General features: G+C 34.9%; 1 protein-coding gene across 3 annotated transcripts in view; it reads left to right on the top strand.

Annotated features, from left to right (window-relative positions):
- The first annotated feature begins 486 nt into the window (after nucleotides 1-486).
- Nucleotides 487-20540, top strand: part of POT1 (protection of telomeres 1) — a 58265-nt gene continuing 38211 nt past the window's right edge. For 2 of the 3 annotated variants that reach the window (XR_014589777.1, XM_083858754.1), the window contains exons 1-7: nucleotides 487-569; nucleotides 3957-4087; nucleotides 8190-8262; nucleotides 9609-9700; nucleotides 13450-13560; nucleotides 15350-15397; nucleotides 16588-16702. Coding sequence is in view for 2 of the 3 variants with exons in the window: in XM_083858754.1 (XP_083714880.1) it covers nucleotides 3968-4087; nucleotides 8190-8262; nucleotides 9609-9700; nucleotides 13450-13560; nucleotides 15350-15397; nucleotides 16588-16702 (559 nt within the window). In the remaining variant the exon portion in view is untranslated. Of the gene's footprint in view, nucleotides 570-2394; nucleotides 2472-3956; nucleotides 4088-8189; nucleotides 8263-9608; nucleotides 9701-13449; nucleotides 13561-15349; nucleotides 15398-16587; nucleotides 16703-20540 lie in introns of all 3 variants that reach the window. The other variant, XM_083858755.1, reaches the window with a different exon arrangement.

The following is a 20540-nucleotide window of genomic DNA, read 5'->3' as shown; positions in this document are numbered from 1 at the left end:
AAGCCGAGAACATCCTTCCCAAAAAAGATAAGTGCCCCAAGATCTGCAGTAGAGCAAGCTGAAGCCTTGCAGCTAAGGGAATGAGACGTGTCATGTTTCCGACTTGATTTCTCCTTCCATCTTAGTTAATCTGACATGATGTTCTCACCTCATGAGAATTCTCAAGGAACTAATAAATTACAAAATTAGAGCTTTGAAAAAATTCTAGACAGACTACACACTTTGTTCACTGATGCTCTTCTTGATTTCATTGAGAGAGAAGCTTTGTCTTGTGACAGCAGGTTGGGTTTGTGGTAGTTCTGTACAGCCTATTCTGTCCAAGCCTCAAATGTCCATTTTTATGACAAAGTTGCATAACATATAGTAGGAATGTATGGCTGTGTCTACAAATGTGTGTGCTTTTATAATGAAGCATGACTTACTTCATAATTGTTTTAACTTTTGCACAAATAGCTTCAATATTGCACTGACTAGTATTTATGTTTACAGGGGCTACAGGTGACTGTGACTGACCACATCAATAACGTGCTGATGCTCTTGGCTATTCCTTCATTCTTCATGAGACTTTGGTGAGGTTTCCTTAAGAAGTCCAAATAGTCATGTGTTTTATTCTTTTCTTTTTCCCAAAATGACATTATTCTGTTCATGTAATTTTTGTGTGTGACTGAAGTATTTCTTGGTAATAGAGAAAGGACTAAATTTTCTAGTTAGTGGACAGAGCAGCACATGAGAGTTAAGGGCATAGCCATCCTCAGTGTTGTATTTCACTTGAGTGATGCATATCACATTCTCTTTGGGAGTGTTAAATTGTGGGTTAAATCCTATATACAGTGTAAAGTTTACTTTAAACAGTCTACATCCTTTCATATAATTCTTTTTTTTAAATTGTTAACCTCTGGTTGCTCACTCTCCATATTTTTTGTCAATTTAATTACTGGAAGGCAAAAGGTATGTGTAGTTCACAGTCTTCTTCCTTCTGCTGTGGGTATGTGTTGTGTCTCACTCCTCTTCAGGGAGTGTCCCGTGCTGCTGTCTGCCTTTCTTGCAGTCTCTGTTGGTTTTGTTTGGGGTTCTTACTTTTTTATGTATAGCTCTGTTTACACCATTTACAAGCTTCTTCAGCTCAAGTTGGAATGATTCCTGTCAGTGTTAGTCAGGCTTTTGAGAGCAACATAGGTATTTGACAGACTTATTTATTTTCACTTAGTTGCTCCCCAGAAGAGTTGGGAGCACAAGGACAGCACTAATAGTATCTTTGTGTAGATTTTGAAAGCCAGTGCTCTATTGGTTTGTTTTGGAAAATTTGTAACCCTTAGAACTGAATACTTATATCTTTGGTTTTTAATTGCTGAGAACAAGAATCTGAAAGCTTCAGACATTAGCAGTTAGAACACATGACCTTAGTTTTATATATATATAGGAGTTTAAGAGCTGTAAAAACACCACAATTGTTTAGTGCTGGAATGGTATTTACATAAATTTAATTTATAATAAAATGTTCTCTATTGTTAAGACATCTTCATGGGAAAATAATTAAAAAAAAAACCCAAACAGAAAAATCTATTTTTAATTGCTCAAGTAGTGTAACAGAAAGAAACAGGATAAAAAAATTGTTAATCTGTTACATTGCACATTTCCCTGGCTCATTATAGTGTTTCTGGGTGAAGATCAATATTGCTGATTAACTTTGAAGTTGACTCTTTGTAGGTGCAATAGATCAGCTTCTCAGTCTGCTAGAATAAAGTATGAAGTGGATACTTTGAACTGAAAAGCTGTGTAAATCTTTTAGTTGCTCTTTTCACTGGAGGCTTGAAATCCTGGTAAGCTAATGACAGTGCTGTTGTGGTGTGTGTTTGAAAACATGCAGACAAAGGCATCGTTTTTAGCCTCAGTTAGTAACATCTTACAGAAATTCTAATACCTCTCTAGTCAAAGCAGGAATAGCATCTGCACCTTTGTTGTGGCAGCCTTTTACTTTTCCTTCAGCTCAGGCAGAAATTGAAACCCGCCTGGTGCTGAACCTCCCAGCTCTGTGCTGCCATAGGTTGACCCTGGCTGGAAGCCAGGTGCCTGCCAAAGCCGCTCTTATCATTCCCCTCAGGAGGACAGGGAAGAGAAAATACAACTAAAACCTTGCAGGCTGACACAGGGAGATCACGCGCCATTTACATGGACAAAAGAGACTGAACAAAGTGATTTAACTTACTGGTCATCAACTCAGGTTAGGATAATGACAAATAAGAACAAATCTAAAGACCTTTCCCCCACCTCTCCCATTTTCTGGGCTTAGCTCCACTCTACCAGTTTCTCCCCCTGAACAGTGCAGGGGACAGAGAATGAGGATTGTGGTCAGTTCATAATGCTTCATTTCTGCCTCCTTCCTTTTCATGTAAGTTGGAAGCTAGGAGAAAACAAAAGCTACTCATCCTCTGTGTGCAGCTGAGACATCCTTGAACCAAAGTATTTTATTCGTATGTCATGAGTGACTGACTTCTTGCTTATATCTGTCAGATAAGGATAACAGCACTGGGGAGTTTCCTGGAAAATGGAGAAAGATAAAGGAGGGTTACTCACAATGAGAGAAATAATCATGAGTTGTTAGTGAAGTCTGATATCTTTGGATACCAGAGTAACAATAACCAGATTTTTGATTTTTCTGAAGAATAAGGTACTTTTTAAAAGAATGTGTATAATTTTGCTCTCTGCATCTGTATTTGTTGACTTATGTTTGTAGCTTATTCACTGTCTTTGCATTTTGCAATGGTTTCCCAATTCCATTTCATTATAACTGAACATTTTGTAGGAAATCAGTCTTCTTAGCGTTGCAAAAGCTCTTTTGAACTGTAACTGAAATATAGTTTAAGCTTTTACTGAGTAGAATACCAAGTTTTTGTGTCCATTCAAAACTACAGGAAATACTTTCTTTCTGTTCTTTACTATAAAAAAAATTGCTAAAACTGTTTGAAATTAGGGCTGTGGCAGTAATACTGCCATCCGTATTTTCAGAAAGCAAAGCATTTTTTGCTAAGTTAATAAAACTTACTGTAAACAAAAGATTGAAAGTGTTGTGGCTTTTCTGTAGATACCCACTTGAAATAAAAATTATACTGCAAAGACTAAGATACCCCCAGAAGAAACGAGATGACAATGTAATGAGAAAATACAGCAATAGCTACTTATTGCTAGATCAGTTTTTTCTATTTTCTCTTATGTGTAACTTCATTGCAATAGACTACTCTTCCTCTCCCTTATTCTCAGCATTATAACGCTGTCACTGTTAATTTATTTCATTGACTTTTAGCCCAGTGAGGGCGGACCACAGATGACACAGTCATACATTTCTTAGCTTGTTCCGAGTGCCTTCCATGCTTAGCATCTGTAGATACCCATCTTATTTTCTTTATTTTTTTTTTTATTACTTGATTCATTGAGAAAATTTTTCAATCTGTACCTAAGCATCTTTTGTTCATTTTAAGTTAAAGTGATATATGTTTTAATTTCTTGCAGTCAAATTTTCTTATAGGGAAAAAAAGAAGGTGGAGACTGTTTGTCCATAATTTAGTGCTGGGGAAGGAGTCATTCAGTCTTTGCATGGTTTTTATCTGCATTTCTGTACATAAAATATTAACACTGTTTACATTACCCTTTGTATTTATATGTATTTCTATTTATTTATATGTAAAGTAATATTTTATTGCCATTTATGGTGTTTTGGAATGTTTGAAAAATAAAGTAATTTAGATGGTTGTCTATTGCCAAGGAAATGTTACTTTCTTCTTGCTACTTATGGTACTAAGAGATGAGGCCAATCCCTCTGAAAATTCTTAGTTTTACATAATTAAACTGTCTTGTTATGAAATAGGTAAATATTCCCCTTCTTAGTAAGATACAACTTCTAGTAACTCTTAATTTGAACAAAATGAGGAGCTTCAGGATTCTTTGTGATTTTTGTTTAGATAAAGCAGCTATGCCTGTTCAGTTGCTGAAGATTAAAGGAGAGTCTGAGACTCCACTACCAAGCCATTTGCAGAAGGAGAATTTGCAAGATCTGCAAGAAGGCTGTGATCACACCAACAAATACATTCAGGTAACCTGAGCAGTAAAAAAAAAAAATTGTCTTTCTTTGAAATAGCTCCTATTACCTTAGCAAGGCACTTTTGTATTCCAGCTCATTTGGTGACTTTCTGCAACTCTCTGTCTTTGTGTTCATCTGTTGCATATCCTTAAGCAGTGGAAAATTATGACCTTTTTGAACCTCACTGTGTGTTGGTATTGCCTTCATTGATTCACAGTCCTGTCTCTTTCTCTTACCAGAATAAAATTTTGTAAGAATTTCTCTTTTCAGAGTTTATAAGCTGTGGACCAATTTGAAAACACATTAATATGCAGAATGCTTTGCTGAAAATGGAGGGATTGAGGGAGGTTAAGTGGTATTTTGTTTTTAAAAAACAGTAATAAGTACCTCAGTCCTGTTAAAGATCAGATTTCAGAATAACTAAAAACTTCTAAAGTAGTTCTCATTTTGTATGAAATGATGCAATATCCAGTTTTATGAAGAGTGTAGCAACTACCAGCATCAAGAAAAAAATAGGTTTTTTTATCATTACCAAGTGTGCACTTACATTTGACAGTAATCGCAAATATATTTTGAATTGGAAGTACAATCCCGCTATAGTAATCAAATGCAGAAATAACCTTTTTCATGCCTAAAACAAGTATTCTCTGTAAAATGCAGTGTCAATTCTTGAGTGTGTTCTTTTTTTATCCTGTTTAACTTTTTTTGTTTGTCGCTCTGAGAATCATTTTAGGCATCTGTGATGCTTATGTGGCAGGAAATCAGCATTAACTTAGGCTTTCTTTCAATCTGATAGTTGTTTTTTTTTTTAAGGGGAAAAAATCCAGGTAATCTTGTTCTGTAGAAAACCTAAGTTGTCTTGAATCTTTTGAAACATGGCAGAAACATTTTAAAAATATGAGCTGAACTGACCTAATGGTTTCCGTATCTGAGAGAAACATTTTTGCAACCACAGCTGTTTATTCTCAGTTCCAACTGTAGTGTTTATGTGACCCTATGATTGAGTCCATTCATGAGAAGGAAACTGGCAGAAGACCATCCTTATTGCTTGAGAGAGGATCATTTTCTGCCGCTCTCACTCTGCACTGGTTCCTTGTGTCAAATTAATGCCAGGAGTGGTGCACTTCAGCATAGGGAAGGAGCAGAGCTGCCCTGTTTGGAAGCAGGCAGCAGTTGAGTGGTGTAGGAGGTGATTTGATTGAGAATGAGCCTCCCTCAGGTCTTGTAAAGGAAGAAATGGAAGCATCAATAATCACTGCTGCTAGCAAACAGGGTTTATTCCTCAGGGTGTAGTTTCCTGTCCCTGTTCACCTGCATGATATACAGACTTTCCTCCTTTGGAGAGCTACGTCTGCAAGCAGCTTTGACATGGAGGAACAGGGATTCCTGTTTAGAAGAAAGTGGTGAAGTAGGCAAAAATGCATTATAAATTAGAAAATGTTTCTGCCAAAATAAACGTTTCCATTTGGAAAGCAGACCCATTACTACCAGACTACAATTTAAAACACACATGCAGTGCTATAACTGATTCTGAAAGGGAAAGTCTGTAGAATATCTTTCTCAGACTTCTGCCTTATGTTAAGAGGACTTCATGCTGCTGCTAACATGGATTAGTAGGTGACTAAACGAGCTTGGCATAAGCAGCACAACTAAGAGCTGATAAAGCTGGTGCTAATGCACCATTAAAGTGAAGGAAAATCCAGTTCTGCAGGCTGATCTTGAAGTGAACCTTAGAATGCACTGATGTTAGGTTATCTTAGTGGTGGCACATTGTCATTTTAGACCTGCCAAAATAGGGATCAGGTCCTGCTTTGACAAGGAGGCAAGGGCAGAGGAGGATTTTTATGAAATGTGTTCTGGCAAAAGCAAAAAAAACATTTGGGATGCTTCTGTCTGACTTGTGTGCCTCAGTCCTTTCATTCTTCTACATGTTTTTTGTCTTCCTGGCAACTCTTTGAAAACTTCAAGTTTCAAATTTGTGGGAAAACAGCAGAAGCAATGTTTATACCTCCTCAGTGTCTGTTCATTAGATGTGATGCCTTCTCCTATTAGTTCATCATCCTCTGGATTTTACTGTGGCAGATCTGAACCACCCGAAAATCAGCTGCCAAATCAGCTATAGAACCAAACTAGGAGAGCAAGGCCTTATAAGGAAGGGGACACATGCAGTAGAAGAATTGTACATGGCCAGTTTGAGAGTGCATCTAGTGGCATATGGAATGAGGAGAATTTTGGAAAAAGTTTGCTTCTGAACTCAGTAAGCAGTGCAAGATTTGTGAGGGAAGAGTCAATTTGAGCAAGTTTTGCCAAGGTATTTTCTTTTGAAGTTTGAAGCTCAAGGGTTTCAAGCATGTGGAGGAGGCAGTGGGGCAGTATGAGGAAATGGGTAGTAGCTGGGGAAGAGAACTGTAGTGTGCGTGTTGGGGTACAAAGGGAAGTAGAGGGGCCAGACCATTATATCAAAGAATGTGGTCCCAGAATTTGAAAACTCTTTGGAAGATACTAGGATGTAACAGGAAAAACAAAAAGTAAAGACAGTCGAAAAGTAGTCACTATTACATCAATGAATTCCACTTCTAAGTAGTGTGCTGCTGCAGATGGAAATTTCTTACTAAGAAAAAAATGCATATGTAAATGTTGAGTGTTCCTGAGGTGACTGTTGCATTGCAAAGACTTTATTACAAGAAAAATTCTGTAGTCTTGTATTTACCTGTGAGTACAAGTCAAAACAATCTCAGCAAGAACAATTATATATATATATATAGTGAAATTCTAAAAAAACCTGTAATTGTGAAAACAAGTGAGAAACCTTTCTGATTTTAGCAGGTAAGTTCCTGCTTTAATGAGTTTTGTTAGGGGACTTAATTATAAAATTATTTTGGAAATCAGCATCTGTAAATAATATTGAGGTTTTGTGGAGTGATATTATTTCTTTATGAAACAGATAGTAAAATCACATTGAATTTGATTTGGATTACTCCTCAGTTAGCACATAGGACAAATTTTACTCTGAAAGGCCTCTAGAGTAACAATTCACTGCTGCATATTTTATCCTGATTTGGTTTAAGAAGCATTGCTAGCATTTAAGTCAATCTTCCCACTGAATATGTGTACTGTAAAATCACTGTGATTTACCTGATTGTTGTCTTAATGTTGCATGCATAGATATATTGCCCTGTTCTCTTTTTACTAATTACTAGAAGAAACCTTTTAGTCTATTTTTGTGCTGTTTGTGTAGGGGTTTTTTAAGCATTTTACACTGTCTATTTTCAATATTTTTATTTTTCTTTACTGAACCAATTTTTGTGGTTTTATCATTGAGAAGGTTACAGTGGTTTATCTGCCATACTGTGAGAGAATACACTTGACTGACATTTTTGGTACTGTTGATGATAACATCTTTCTTATTAGACGTCTTGGTTCCAAGGAGATGTAAACATCACCGAAGTTGCTGATTTTTGCTTCATTGTAACTTCAGCATCACAATAAAAAGAATATTTTAAATTAATTGTTAAATCATAGCATCTTTTAGAGCACTCGTATTATTGCCAGATAATTAGGACAGGACAGTGTCAAAACTTTGTATTACTCTTCTCACAGCTGTATTTTTTTTTTTCACAGAAGATTATTTATCTTCATATGTGTCTGTTAAATCTTTACTCTGACTTTGTTCTGATATTTATGTTGTAATCCTTTCCAATATTTTTGGAGAAATTGCTGTATCTTTTTAAGATTTTGATCACTACCTCTTCAGATCCTTTCAGGTTTTGTGCTAAAACTCTAGGGGTTTTTTGCTATTTTTGTAACTAATGAAAGTTACATGTATAGTTCCATAACTACTGTCTTATTGTTTAAGTTTATAATCTAGTCAGTAGCATCTAAATTGTATTGACATGTGATACTTTGTTATATCTCAAGAATGTTACTTTTTAATGCTGTCTGTAGCAGTTGTTTTTTGTTTTTTTTTGTTAAGAATGTAGATTGCTATTTGTGTTGTTCCTTAAATTCTGCCTTTTTTATCTTACAGATGTTTTAGCTGTTATCAGTATTTCAGTAAGTGAGAAGCATACAGTTTTTTAGTTCACAACATTTTATTTTATTTGTTGCTTTTTAGGGAATAGTTACTCTTTCCTATCCATTAACAAAACTCGGAGATGGAACAGACTTTTTCAAGATTGTTCTTCAAGGTACTACATTTAAGTATACATTTTAGATTTATGGTTACTACGTCAGTAGTTCCTGCTTTTGTATAGTGTTCGGTAGAATATTAGATTTAAAATACTCTCTAAAACTGTTCATTTTCTACCAAAAAAAAAAAAAAGGTTTATCTTAAACTTATGCCAGTTAATGGAAACAATACAGTCTTTATATTTCAGTTGACTTCTTGTTGCCTAACTTTTTAAAAGACTGTCCTGGAAGTTTATTATCCATATGTATAGCTTTAATAGTGTATTTCCAAACTGCTTATCATAAGAAGGACCAAGAAAATTGCACACAGAATAGTTACCACATAATATATATAGCATCTACTACATGAGGGCACATTTAATGTAGGTCAGTGTTTTGATTAGCAGCAAAATATTTGTGTTTCATTCTGTTTTAATTTAAGCATTTAAGAAAAGAAAATTTCACCTGACTACTCAAGTGTTCGAATACCAGTAGCTAGATTAGCACTTTGAAAGACAGTTGTTTCTCATATAATAATTGATACAAAAAAATTACATGTTCCTTTTTAAGTCTTAAGCTATCATCCTTTCCAGTCATGAAGGTGGAGGAGGTTATTTGTCAGGAATCTTGTTGGATTCAAGGAACTTTCCATTTCCTTCCATTTCATTCTCAGCTTGTTCGTTACAGTGGCTGGAGAATCATGGTTTGCTCCCTCTGAGCCTCATGACTCCTGTGCCTGGGCATCAGCCCTGGGCTCTGCAGGTCCTGCCTGGTGACCCTGCTTGGGGCTGGTGTTAGAAGAAGTGACTGAAATCATTGGGACCTTGGTCAGTCTCCTTGCTGGCTCCAGGGCTCTCAGAGGGGCGCTCAACCTCCCTGAGTCTTGCTGATTTCAATGACTGTTCAGGAGAGGAGAGTTCATGCACATTCTCCATCTAAACCATTGAAACAGTAAAAAGTAGAAAACGCTTAAAATAACAACATGAATTCTGCTTCAGTCCTCTTGGAAGGCTATTAATTAATATTTCTGTCCTAGAATATCTTCAGTTTATACTAGATTTTACAATAGGATCTGTGTTATTGTGATTGGATAATATTTCCTCTCTTAACACTATACATTGAATTATCCAAGTGGAAGTCTTTTTCATTTCTGTTTAATTGTACACTGGTGTGCAACGAGCAGATTTTAATCCTCTTATGAAAAATATTCTGAGCAATATCCCTGTAGTTAGCACATTTCCTATTTGTACAATAATTGAAAAGTGTTAAACTCTGTAGATCAACTTGTTTTGTAAATCTCTTTCTACTCCTGTTTTGTTTTGGAGAAGGTATAGTGATTGGAATCACTTTTGATTTTTTCCTCTAGATTCAGATAACTTGTCTTCCAAGATCAACAGCATCAATGTTTTAATATATGGAAAAATGGCAGAGGAATGTGCAAGAATTACACGCCATGGGGTAAAAATCCCACCAAAACATATATACATATATATTCTTGTTTTAGGAATTGTTTTTCACAGATGTATGTTGACTTCTTTTCTTGTCTTAGTCTACCTATCCCTAGAATTAGAAATAGTCTGTTCAGTCCTTTCAAATCTATAAATATGAACTAGAACAAAAAAAACTTATTTGATTATGTAAATTCTTTCTCACACTAATATTGAAATAAAGCAATTTGTTTTATCAGTGCTGTTTACCTAGCAAGCAAAGGATCATGAATATGCATAATAGAGAAGTCAGCCATTTATATTCATATTTTGAATGTTTTGCCATTTGATAAGATATATTTTAGAATTAAATTCACTTAAAAGACAGTTGCATTAAAAGATTTAAAAACAAAAATTAAAAATTCAAAACTGTGCATACAGGGTTTTTTTTACTGACTTGGTGCTGGTGTCTTGCTTTGTCAGAGATAGAAGTTTGGTTTGATTAACTCCAGGTAAAAGACAGCTCAGCCTATGAGTTTGTGAGACAGTGTGTTGCCACTAAAGAAGGAAAACAAGATTAAAACAATTACCACAGTCTTTTTGTAAGATTGCCTATCAGTTTATTGATGTTTCATTATTAGCCAAATATGAAAGTAAAATTAGTATATAATGCGTTATCAGCTCATGTTAATGCTTTTTCATTTGTGATACAAATTCACACTAAATCATGGAATGGTTTGGGCTGGAAGACACCTTTAAAGATCAGCCAGTTCCAACCTTCCTGCCATAGGGAGGGATGTATGAGCAGGGGTGTATTTCACCTCGTTAGATTGCTCCAAAGCCCTGTCCAAACATAGTTTGAACACTTCCAATGATGGGGCATTCACAGCTTCTCTGGGCAAATTACAGATTTCTCGGTTCCTTGGAGTTTTGATGGGTAAACCAGAGTGGAAAGTTCCTGAACTAATTTACTAAATATGCAAGCTGCAGAATCTTTTTTAATTCAATGAAGAATTCAGTTTTATTCTGATAAAAATACAAATCTTGAACAAGGCACTAAGCAGCAATTAAAAGATAAAAAGATCATTACTAAAGAGCTGGGTAGGAAAATACAACCCACAGGCAACAACCCTTAGACAGCTAAGGTGTGCTAAAACCCCAGTTTGTTCTTCCCCAGTGAACTGAACCTTCATGGTGCTTCCCTCATGTCTCAAATGAGATTTTAATTTTGGAAGAATATGAATGTGAGGAAACAATGATTTCTGAAGCTAGCAGAGTTTGAAAACAACCCCCATTTTTTAGCCATTAAAGAATTACTTCAGTAAGTTCCAGTGCTGTTTATTTGCTGCATATCATTTCAGATTTTAGTATTTTTTAGTTTCCATACCATTCTTGGCATACTCTAAGAACTTTAGCTAAGTAGCCAGGTTGAGGAGCTGGCGATTTCCAAAAATGTGAGTAACCATGTTGTCTCCTGAGTCGATCTGTAGGAGAATAACCATCAGGAAAAATGCTGTCTTTCCTGTATTTCACACTTTTTGAATGAGAGAAATAGAATTTCTTTTTGTTATTTGAAAATGTTGTTTGAATCTCATAGTTTATGGAATACACTTCTGTTGACATGAAAATCAACCAATTTATGTAAATAGCTTTGATTCCCAAGCCAATTCAAGATCTTCTTAGCTAAAGTTGAAATGGAAACTAATCTATTTTGAAAATTAATACAACATTAAACTTCAAAGCACCATGCAAATAGTATGAAATTTTTTTTCATGTTTAGAAACTGCAAGTCACAACCCATCAAAGTTGACTGAATTTGTAAAAAATCTGAGGATGTATGTGATCTTTCTACCTGGAGAACTAGATTTCAATGTCAATGCTGTATTTTAGTAATGGAAATTGCAGTCTTTTCACAGTTTGAGAGAAGGTTTGTTTATTTTTTTAATGTGGTGCTGTGTATGGCATGTGTATTACATGACAGTAACAACTAGTGACCTAATATTACTCAAAAAATTCTTCATTTATTATCAGCCTGTTAAAAAGGCTCAGTGTGTGTAATTCTGAAGTTCCTTCTGACATAGAACAAGACAAGAGAAGTTACCTGTACAGAGCTCCAGTCCTGACTCGGCAGCAATATGCCAGAATCTTGTGCAGTCTACAGTGTAATAAAATACTGAAACGGGAATAATGTATAAGCAAGGCATAGCTTTTTAGATAAAGGTTGATTTTACTGTTGGAGGAACATCTGGGTAGCATCAGCTAACAGTGAAAGATATACCAACATCTGATTTCGGCAAAATTCACAGTTTCCTGAAGTTTATATTTGCATGTTTCTGTATCTGGAAAGAATGAAACAACTTTCATGTATGTTAGTAGGACAGTGTGTTAGAGATGCAAAGAATACTGAGTGTTCTAATTGTTTTGGCATGCTTTGACTTAGCTTTGAGTATGGCCTACGTCTAGGTTTAGATACTACTTTTGAATCAAAGTATACATTGTGACACTACCTGAAAATCACCATGTCCTAAGTAGTTTCATTGGGAATTAAACTGTCTGATTGAATTTATGTTTTCTACAGATTTTTTCCCCAATGTTTTAATAACTACATATATCACTGTCAAGGCCTTTCTTTTTCTTGCACAAAACATTAAGGTTTTGGATCTTAAATCATTTAGCGTAGCATTGTCAGATTGCTGAAGTAGCAAAAAAAAGGGCTGTCATAGTGCAGTACTTGGCTAAAACTGTCAACTTTAATCAGAAAACTCTTTTATTTGTTGTAATCAAATAAACACATGAAATAAAGTTATTCAGTAAAAGTTTGTGGAAGTGCTTTTGGTAGAAGATTGAATAGAAATAGGGTTCCAAGTCTGATAAGTTTATTGGAATGGAGCACACTGTCACAGCCCTGCTACAGTTCTGATAGCAAGACAGCTGACTATAAAGGAGCTTTACATTGTATCAGATAGCTTTTTAATCACCTTTGATTGCCTAAAGATATTTAACATATTTTCTATCTTCTCCTCATTTTTAATTTTTTTTTGTGAAGTTGCTGCTAAAAACATGAGCTGCTGCTGGCACTTGAATCATACACCCTTTAAATCTTTTTCTTGTTTATCTGGTGGTGTCTGAAGAACTTTAAAACCAAAGTGAAAATAGAGTTACAATTTCTTTCTGTGCCAGAATCTCAGGAGTGATGCCAGAGAAGTTTGTAAGGTCTCTTTTGCTACCAGAAACCTACCTGTTGATTGACCTACCTATTTAACCCTTAAGGAAGATGTTGATCCAGCTAAAACAGAATTTATAGGAGAGTTTCTTAAAAGTCCAGCTGTAATTCACTGAGAAAGAAGCTCTAAGAAAAATGTTTTATCGCTGCTGGTCTGATGTGTGATTTCTTTTCTACCTTAGTTAAGTCAGCCAAAAAGGAGTCAGTCTTTAGTGTATTCAAAGAGGAATGATTCTTTTGCTTTATTCAGTGTGAATCTTCCTCCCTAGGCTTTGTCAAAAATAGCACTTAGCTGCAATAGCATCATGAGTGTGAAAATTTTAGCAGAATTAAAGGAAAAACTTTCTGTCATTTGTTGTAAATATAAATTCCATGGGTAGAATTAAAATTCTAGTAGTATAAATTGGGAAACTTAAAGACAGTTTGTGCAATTTGTTCAGGATTTTTGTTTGTTCAGTGTCTCGAGACTTTAGGGTGAAATTTCACATCATATAGTCTTAAAATAGAACATGTGTTAGAGTTTGTGTAATTTTCTGTTTATTACTCTGTGCCCGTAGGAAACCTTCATAGTTGCAGGATTTAAGGTGATAAAATTGCCTACAGCAAAAGAGGATGGTAGACATGGTTGTCACCTGGAAGTGTCTGAAGAAGCTGGATCAACCATTTATGTAAGTGGTTGCCCAACTTCCAACTTTTTTTTTTTTTTCCCAAAATGCTTATGTTAAAGCATTTTGCTTTATAATAGAAAAAAACAGTAAAATCTATTAGAAAGTGAAATAGTACAGATAATTTTACCATGTTCAACAGGAAACATGACACCTTTGTGTGTGTGTGTGTGTGTGTGTGTGTGTGTACATGTAATTTTATAATAACCCTGAGCACATTATTTTCCAGGTAAATTTCTACTTGTTGAGTGCAAGAATTGGGCTTTGGTTGACTTTAGATAGATTCCTAGAGCTGTTTAAACTACTCTTGTGCGTAACACATTTCAATAATGCAGACAAGGTAGAGGGTGCAAGAGTGATTTCAGGTTTATAATGTTTAGTTTTCTCTGGTCTATGAGTTTGTATTGTTTTAGCTCAAATCATTAGTTGTTGCCTTTCAAATACATTATTGCAATAATCTAAATTTTACATAGAGAATTGTACCCTTTTGTCCTGAGTAAAATATTTGTTCTTTTGTACTGTTTTCACATCAGTTCTGTTTAGTTTTATCTTTATAGTTGTTTAATTAAATCCTAAACTTAAGAAAAATAGACTTTTTTTTAAATTTCAGAAAGGCACTTTTGTTTTGAAATTGACCTCTGTAGGTAACTGAAACTTGGCATGCAGCTCAGTGAAAAACAAAGTTATTTAAAATGATAGTGCAGACTGTTTTGTGACATTCATTATCTGTTGATGATGATGATACATAGGTAGAAAGAGTATTTTCATTGAAGATCATGGATAGCAAAACTGCTCTGAGTCTGAACAGGTGTCTCTAAATTTTAGAAACGACACGAGGCCTTCAGTGGAGTATTGGACCTCATGACATACAGTCTAATCCTAAGGGCACTGTGCATCACCCTGAATCCTGGATTGTGCTGGGGTTTTTATCTCATCATTGACCACAGAACGGAGCTTGTGGCACTTTGTTTGCTGACATGCATATTGGATGCTTAACATTAATACGAATGAGCAGACTTTGTGTGGGCCTCACTTCCTCAATCATAACTTTTCACTCATCTGTTTAAAAGTAAAATCAGCTTCAGGAATGCAGCTGGGGTGGAGAGCAGAAGCAGGTGCCCAGCAGGAGTGGGCAGTGTGAGGAGGGCCCAGCTGTGACACAGGGCTCTGTGTTGGCAGCCAGGCTGGGCTGTGCCATCGGGATGGGGCTGAGCCCTCTGCTCCTCACAGAGAGTGGGGGTGTGTTGGCTTTTCATCAAATCACCACCATTAGGTCTTTAAAACACCTTATATTGAAGATAAGTCCGGCTTACAAGTAGGGCTCAAAAAGCTTAGCTATCTTTAAATAAAATTTGTCTCATTCTGGTGAATTTTTTCCCCTAGAGGAAAGTAACCAGTCACTGAGAATAGATCTGCTCTAAGCATTGGCATTTATATACATCTTTATGTACAAAACCTTAAACCCACTTAAGGTAGTTTTAGATTTGTGGTATCCAACTTTCAAATGCTACTCTATTAATGTGACCTAACTTACTCATCTAGGTGACTTTAGAAAATGTGTGTATTTTTTTTGAGAAGCTTTTGACTGAGTGTAATTGCAGTAAATACTACTTTCTTTTCTTCTGCAGCTAAAATTTTAGTAGATTCAGATATGATTCTTATGGCAAAAATGTCTTTAGGGCTGGTTTGTATTTCTATATAATGTAGTATTTGCTTTAAAGTTATCATGTGTTGTTATATTTGCAGTACCTTTAATTTTGTAATCAGAAAGTTTGTTATTTTTTCTCCACAGATTTGCACTAAGCCAGGAACAACTGCTGCTTCAGAAACTGCATCTGTGGTGAGTTTGTATTTGGATATTTTTAAATCACATGAGATTAGCTGTATGTAAATAAGAAGTTGTGGAATTCATTTTCATTCCTGTTTAATTTTCTTCCATAGTCTTATCCCAGCAGTTATTTAGCTTTTATTTCTGCAAACAATATACCTGGAATACAAAATAAAATACGAAAAAATAATACATTTTTTATACTTGTAGTATAGTTCCCATCTTGATCTCCAAATGGACTTCATGTTGTTTTAGGAAATTTAAACTAGAAAGGTAACTATTGGTCTAAATGAGATTGTATGCTTGTGTTGTTACAAGAAAAAAGGAAATACGAAACTTCCTTGGATTTAAGATCAGCCTTTTGATACTGGTCTTAACATTTGTTTTGATTTCTGTTCGGAACAAGCCCTTATGTGTCTAAATTAAAATTCTACAAGAAATAGTATTTTAAAGACAGAGAAAGTGGTTTATGAAATTTTAATGTTTTTATGATGATGTTAAAGATTCAGTACCAATAGTGCTAGAGCTCAATATCTATAGATAGAGTTTTCAATTTTTGTTTACAGTTTCATTTTTTCAGTATAGTACTTGAAAACCTAACTTATCAATCAGTTTGAGAGAACCCATATTCTTTAAGAGTCTAATCAGCATTAGACTAATTACAACCTTAAGAGGAGAGGAGAATAGTCCTTAAACTGTAGAAAGTAGCCTGTAATTTCTTTAATTCTCAGCAATTGTGGTATTTTAATCAGAAGATGTGCACAGTGGCTGTGAGAGGTAACCCCTCCTACCAGCCCAAGACGAGGATTCTGTGCAGTGACACTGCCAAGCAGAAATACAAAGCTATTTATGTATGTGCTTTAAAAAGTCCTCTGGATGGACATGTTAAAATAGATCAGTAAAAAAATTGTCTTTCATTGTTGTTTATTGTAATGACTTCTACTCACGTGGTTCATGTATTGAAATTTACTTCAATTAACTGGTTGGCTTACTGTAAGAAAGATGCAGTCACAGAAAGAAATTAAAAGTCTTTTGTGCTTTCTGAGTCTCAAGTGAATAAGATACAAAGAAATAGATTATCTTTACTTCTTTTTCTAAGATGAAATAAATGTCTGAGGATGAATGACGTTAAAAGACAGAATTCTGTGTGAATGTTTGAATAATTTTTTCTTCTATTCCCTCATTGTATCATGCCTTTCCAGTCTGTTGCTCCAAAATATGTGTATACTCCCCTGAATCATCTTAAAGATGGGACTATAGTGAACTTGTATGGCGTTGTGAAATTCTTCAAGCCTCCATATATTAGCAAAGGAACTGGTATGTACTATATTCAAAAGATTTGAAATCTCCTTCAGCCAGAACTGTTCTTACTGTGTTTGTTAAAAATCAACCAGAACAACAATTTCACATGATCATTTGACCAGCTAATACCAAGGAAACAGAAAAACAAATGGATAAGAGATATCCGTCAGTTTAGGCAGACCGGTGGAGATAGCAAATGAAGAAAGTTCTTAAAGGAAATTTGTCATTTGTCCAGCTACTCTAACAAGACTTTGGGGAACTGAGGACTTGGAACATCTTAATTAGACAAATACTGATTACTGGAAATCATTAGGGCAGCCATTCTTTCCAGATATGTAAAAGCAGTGAGGTTAAATGCACCGACTTTCGAAGCAGCATGTCTCTGAAGCAGCGAGGAGAGATTTTTTTTCTACTGTGTTATTTGTCAAGTTAATCACTTCAATTTCTTAAGTAATATAAATTTAATAGGGAAAATTATTATTTAGCTACTAGTACTTACTTAAATGTCATTAATAACTTCCTACTATGTCTTCCCTGTATATTTCAAGTTGACATTATTAAAATAACAGGATCAGTGGAGAACAGGGACACAATCTGATATTTCTTATTTATGAAGGTAGTTGTAATTCACTTGCTACTTTATAATGAAAATCTCTAAAACAGTTTTAATTAGTCTGGGGTTTTGAATATAAATATTCACTAATCAGTCAAATATTTCAATGTTCGTTTTTGATTTCTTTGCACAATCCAGAGTGATGTTTGCTTGAGAAGGTACAAAATGGTCCATGATGGTTCTGCATTGTCAGGGCATAAAGTGGCTCTTATCAGAAAATTCTGTGTTGCTTTAGATCTAGCCCGATCCTGCACCAATACATTTTCTCTCTGACACTGTAGTAATAGAATCATGTAGCTTTAAGCTGATGCCCACTGAAAATACGGAAAGTGGAGCCACTCTATCCACATGGGTCTTTCTTCACTATAGGTATGCCCTGAGGTATAAGATGCTGCTCCTTCTTGCACATATTAAGGCCTAAGGCTGAGGCTTTGCACTGTGTTCCCACTGAAGGTGGGCACCACTGGTCTGGTACCTGATTTAGTCTTGTTGGTTTATATAATCTATAATTAAAAGTTCATAATTTCCATTGCCATTATTGCATTAGGTGAGTGTTTAAAACACTGACAGATTAAAGGAATTTTCAGTATGTTCATAAATCATTTATTACAGAGAAAGTTGTTTTAGCTAAGCACGTTTTTGCTCAGGGCATATAGTTTGAAACGTCTGTATATGAGAACTTTATGAGTTCTGAAAACTGTCCAGGAAAGTGCTTTGGTTCTTGCTTGGTACAAGAGACAGATAAGATTTTGTCTGCTAGAAGATCTGTTGGAAGTGTTCAAAACTATATTCTAAATTTCTTTCCCCAATAGTTTTAGAGTCTTAAGATATTTTAAATTCTTAACAAAGATGATATTCTTTTCTCTCCCTTCCCTTAATCTTAAGGATATCTCAAGTACTTAACCTTGAGATTTAAAAGAAAAGAGAAATAAATAGAAAGGAAAAGAGCCTCTGTCTGTAGTGTCCAATTACAAAGATTATGTGCTTGACCATGAAAGTTTTAGGACATTGCAACATGACACCTACTGCTTCCCAGCCCTTGTTTTTCATGTAGATATTGGTCAGTGTTTTCCATAAAGCAGGAAAAATGAAGAAGAATCCTTGCTGCTGGTTGGTGGTGTCACAGAGTTAATGTCCTATTTTCCTGGGGAAACCTCCATCTAGCATTCTATCATAGATATATGCAATATATTTGTATGTCACATGTTCAGTTAAAAATCTCATTTTATCATACTTAGACATGCATGTAGATTTTAACTATTTTTTTCTAAATGAAATATTTCTTAGAATCAAAATTAATAAAGGATAGCAGTTTTGGAAAAGACGCTTCTAAAAATCTTGACCACATCCAGGTCAACAGTTCTATGTGCCCAAAATGCAGATTAAGAATCAAATCAGATTCTTAAAAAATTTTTGAAGCCCTAAATTTTATTTTTATTTAAAGTTTTTATTTGATCTTGAGCTAAATTCATCAAACAGCCCAGAATTTGTTTTAAATTATGTAGCTGAAAGAACAAACTCTAATTTAAATTTTACCATTTGGTCAATTTGAATTACAATAGTCAATTTTTAGCAAGTAATAGCAAACCAACTTTATAGTGCAAAGCAAACCCATCACAAAGTGTTGTATCCACTTGGGAGGAAGCAGACTCAGTTAAAACTGCAATAGTTTTTCCTTCAAAGTGTTGTGTTGCATTTTGGGGTTTTTGTCTGAATCAAAATGTTGAGGATTTATATAAGTTTTGCAGAACAGAATAAAAGCTGTTGCAGAGGTAGAGATAACAATTTCATTTCTGGACCCCTAGAGATTAGAACAATGTTTTCCCTTCTGTTCGCAGTGGTTTATATGCATTTCTTTTTTAAATAACCACTTTTTCTTATCTTAAAGTATGAAAGATAAATAAAAGATTAAAAGATATTTAAAGGAATTAATAAAAATAATAAATAGTTGAATAAACAGTTAATAGAAATCTCAAGACAGTTACTTTGATCTACAGTTTACAAATGATGGCACTGAAACATCTGTTTAGCCAGATGCTTCTGGTAGTTACCAAATTGTATCTCTAAAGGGTATCACCATGTTAGAAATAACAAGCTCTAGTTAAACCATTTTGATTGTTCAGAGGTTTTGTTTAGGGCTGCCATATATGCCTATATATACATATATATACACACATAGGAGTGTGTGTACATTTGTATTATTTTTTCCTGTTTTGTTGAAATTTAAATGGTAAATTAGCTGGGTCAGCTGCTTGGTGTTAATGCAGACACTTGTGTATTGCATGGCCATAGTAATTCTTGAAAACAGTATTGAATGTTTCATTTAGTTTTGAAGAGAGAATAATTTGCTACAATAATCTCTGCCTTTTTTGTGTGTATTGAAATAAAAGAAACAGAAGGCGATCTTTAATTAGAGTCCCTGACTGCTAACAACATTGCCCAAAACCTTTTTATCTCTTTGAAGGGAGAACTTATTGGTTCAGGGTAGTGGGTTTTCCACTAAATGTTATTGAGGAATAAATATGTAATTGCCCAGAAGGGGATGTGTAATTAGATCGATGCTTTCCACCTTAACAATTATGCAAGCATATTTGTCAGGAGCTGCCTAAGTCTTCTGTAAAACTACAATAAATGTTTAATCAGTAAATACTAAACAGCTTGTTGGTCCTACAATGTCAATAACTATTAATCCAGAAAGCTTTTTTAGCAATTCTGGTTTTCTTAGGATGACTGAAAAATGACTTTGTACATGAAGCTGTGGGGTTTGGGGTTTCTGTATTTGTTTTCTGTCTATCTGTACACACTGTGGAGAAATGTTGGCTTTCTGCTCATGCTAATAACTGGCATAACAGAGATTTCTGTAAAAGAGTGGAAATGCTATGGGCATTACGGAAGGAAATTTGTAACCTGAAGAATAAACCTAGACTGTCATGATAGTGGAGGCAACTTTACGTTTTTAGTAACTATTACAGGGCTGCAAGAGATTCCTATTTCCAATAATTTGAAGGACCTAGAAACTTGACAATCAGCAGTCTCCATGCAGACTGTGCAACCTTCTACTGATTAACAAATAGTTGTGGATTTTTTAATGTAATAAAGAACTCATTAACAAGTTATAGCAGTTGTATTTTTAAAGAACAATAAGAATTAATCTGAAAGAATATAAAAAGCATATAAGATGCATGCAGACCATCCCTCTCTACTTCCATTTAAATTAAACCTGAGTTATGTCTCATTGTT

The sequence above is a fragment of the Zosterops lateralis genome (genome assembly GCF_965231275.1).
Source record: "Zosterops lateralis genome assembly, chromosome: 4".
NCBI classification, from domain to species: Eukaryota; Metazoa; Chordata; class Aves; order Passeriformes; family Zosteropidae; genus Zosterops; species Zosterops lateralis.
Note: the sequence above shows the minus strand (reverse complement) of the source record. Positions and strands in the feature narration are given on the sequence as shown.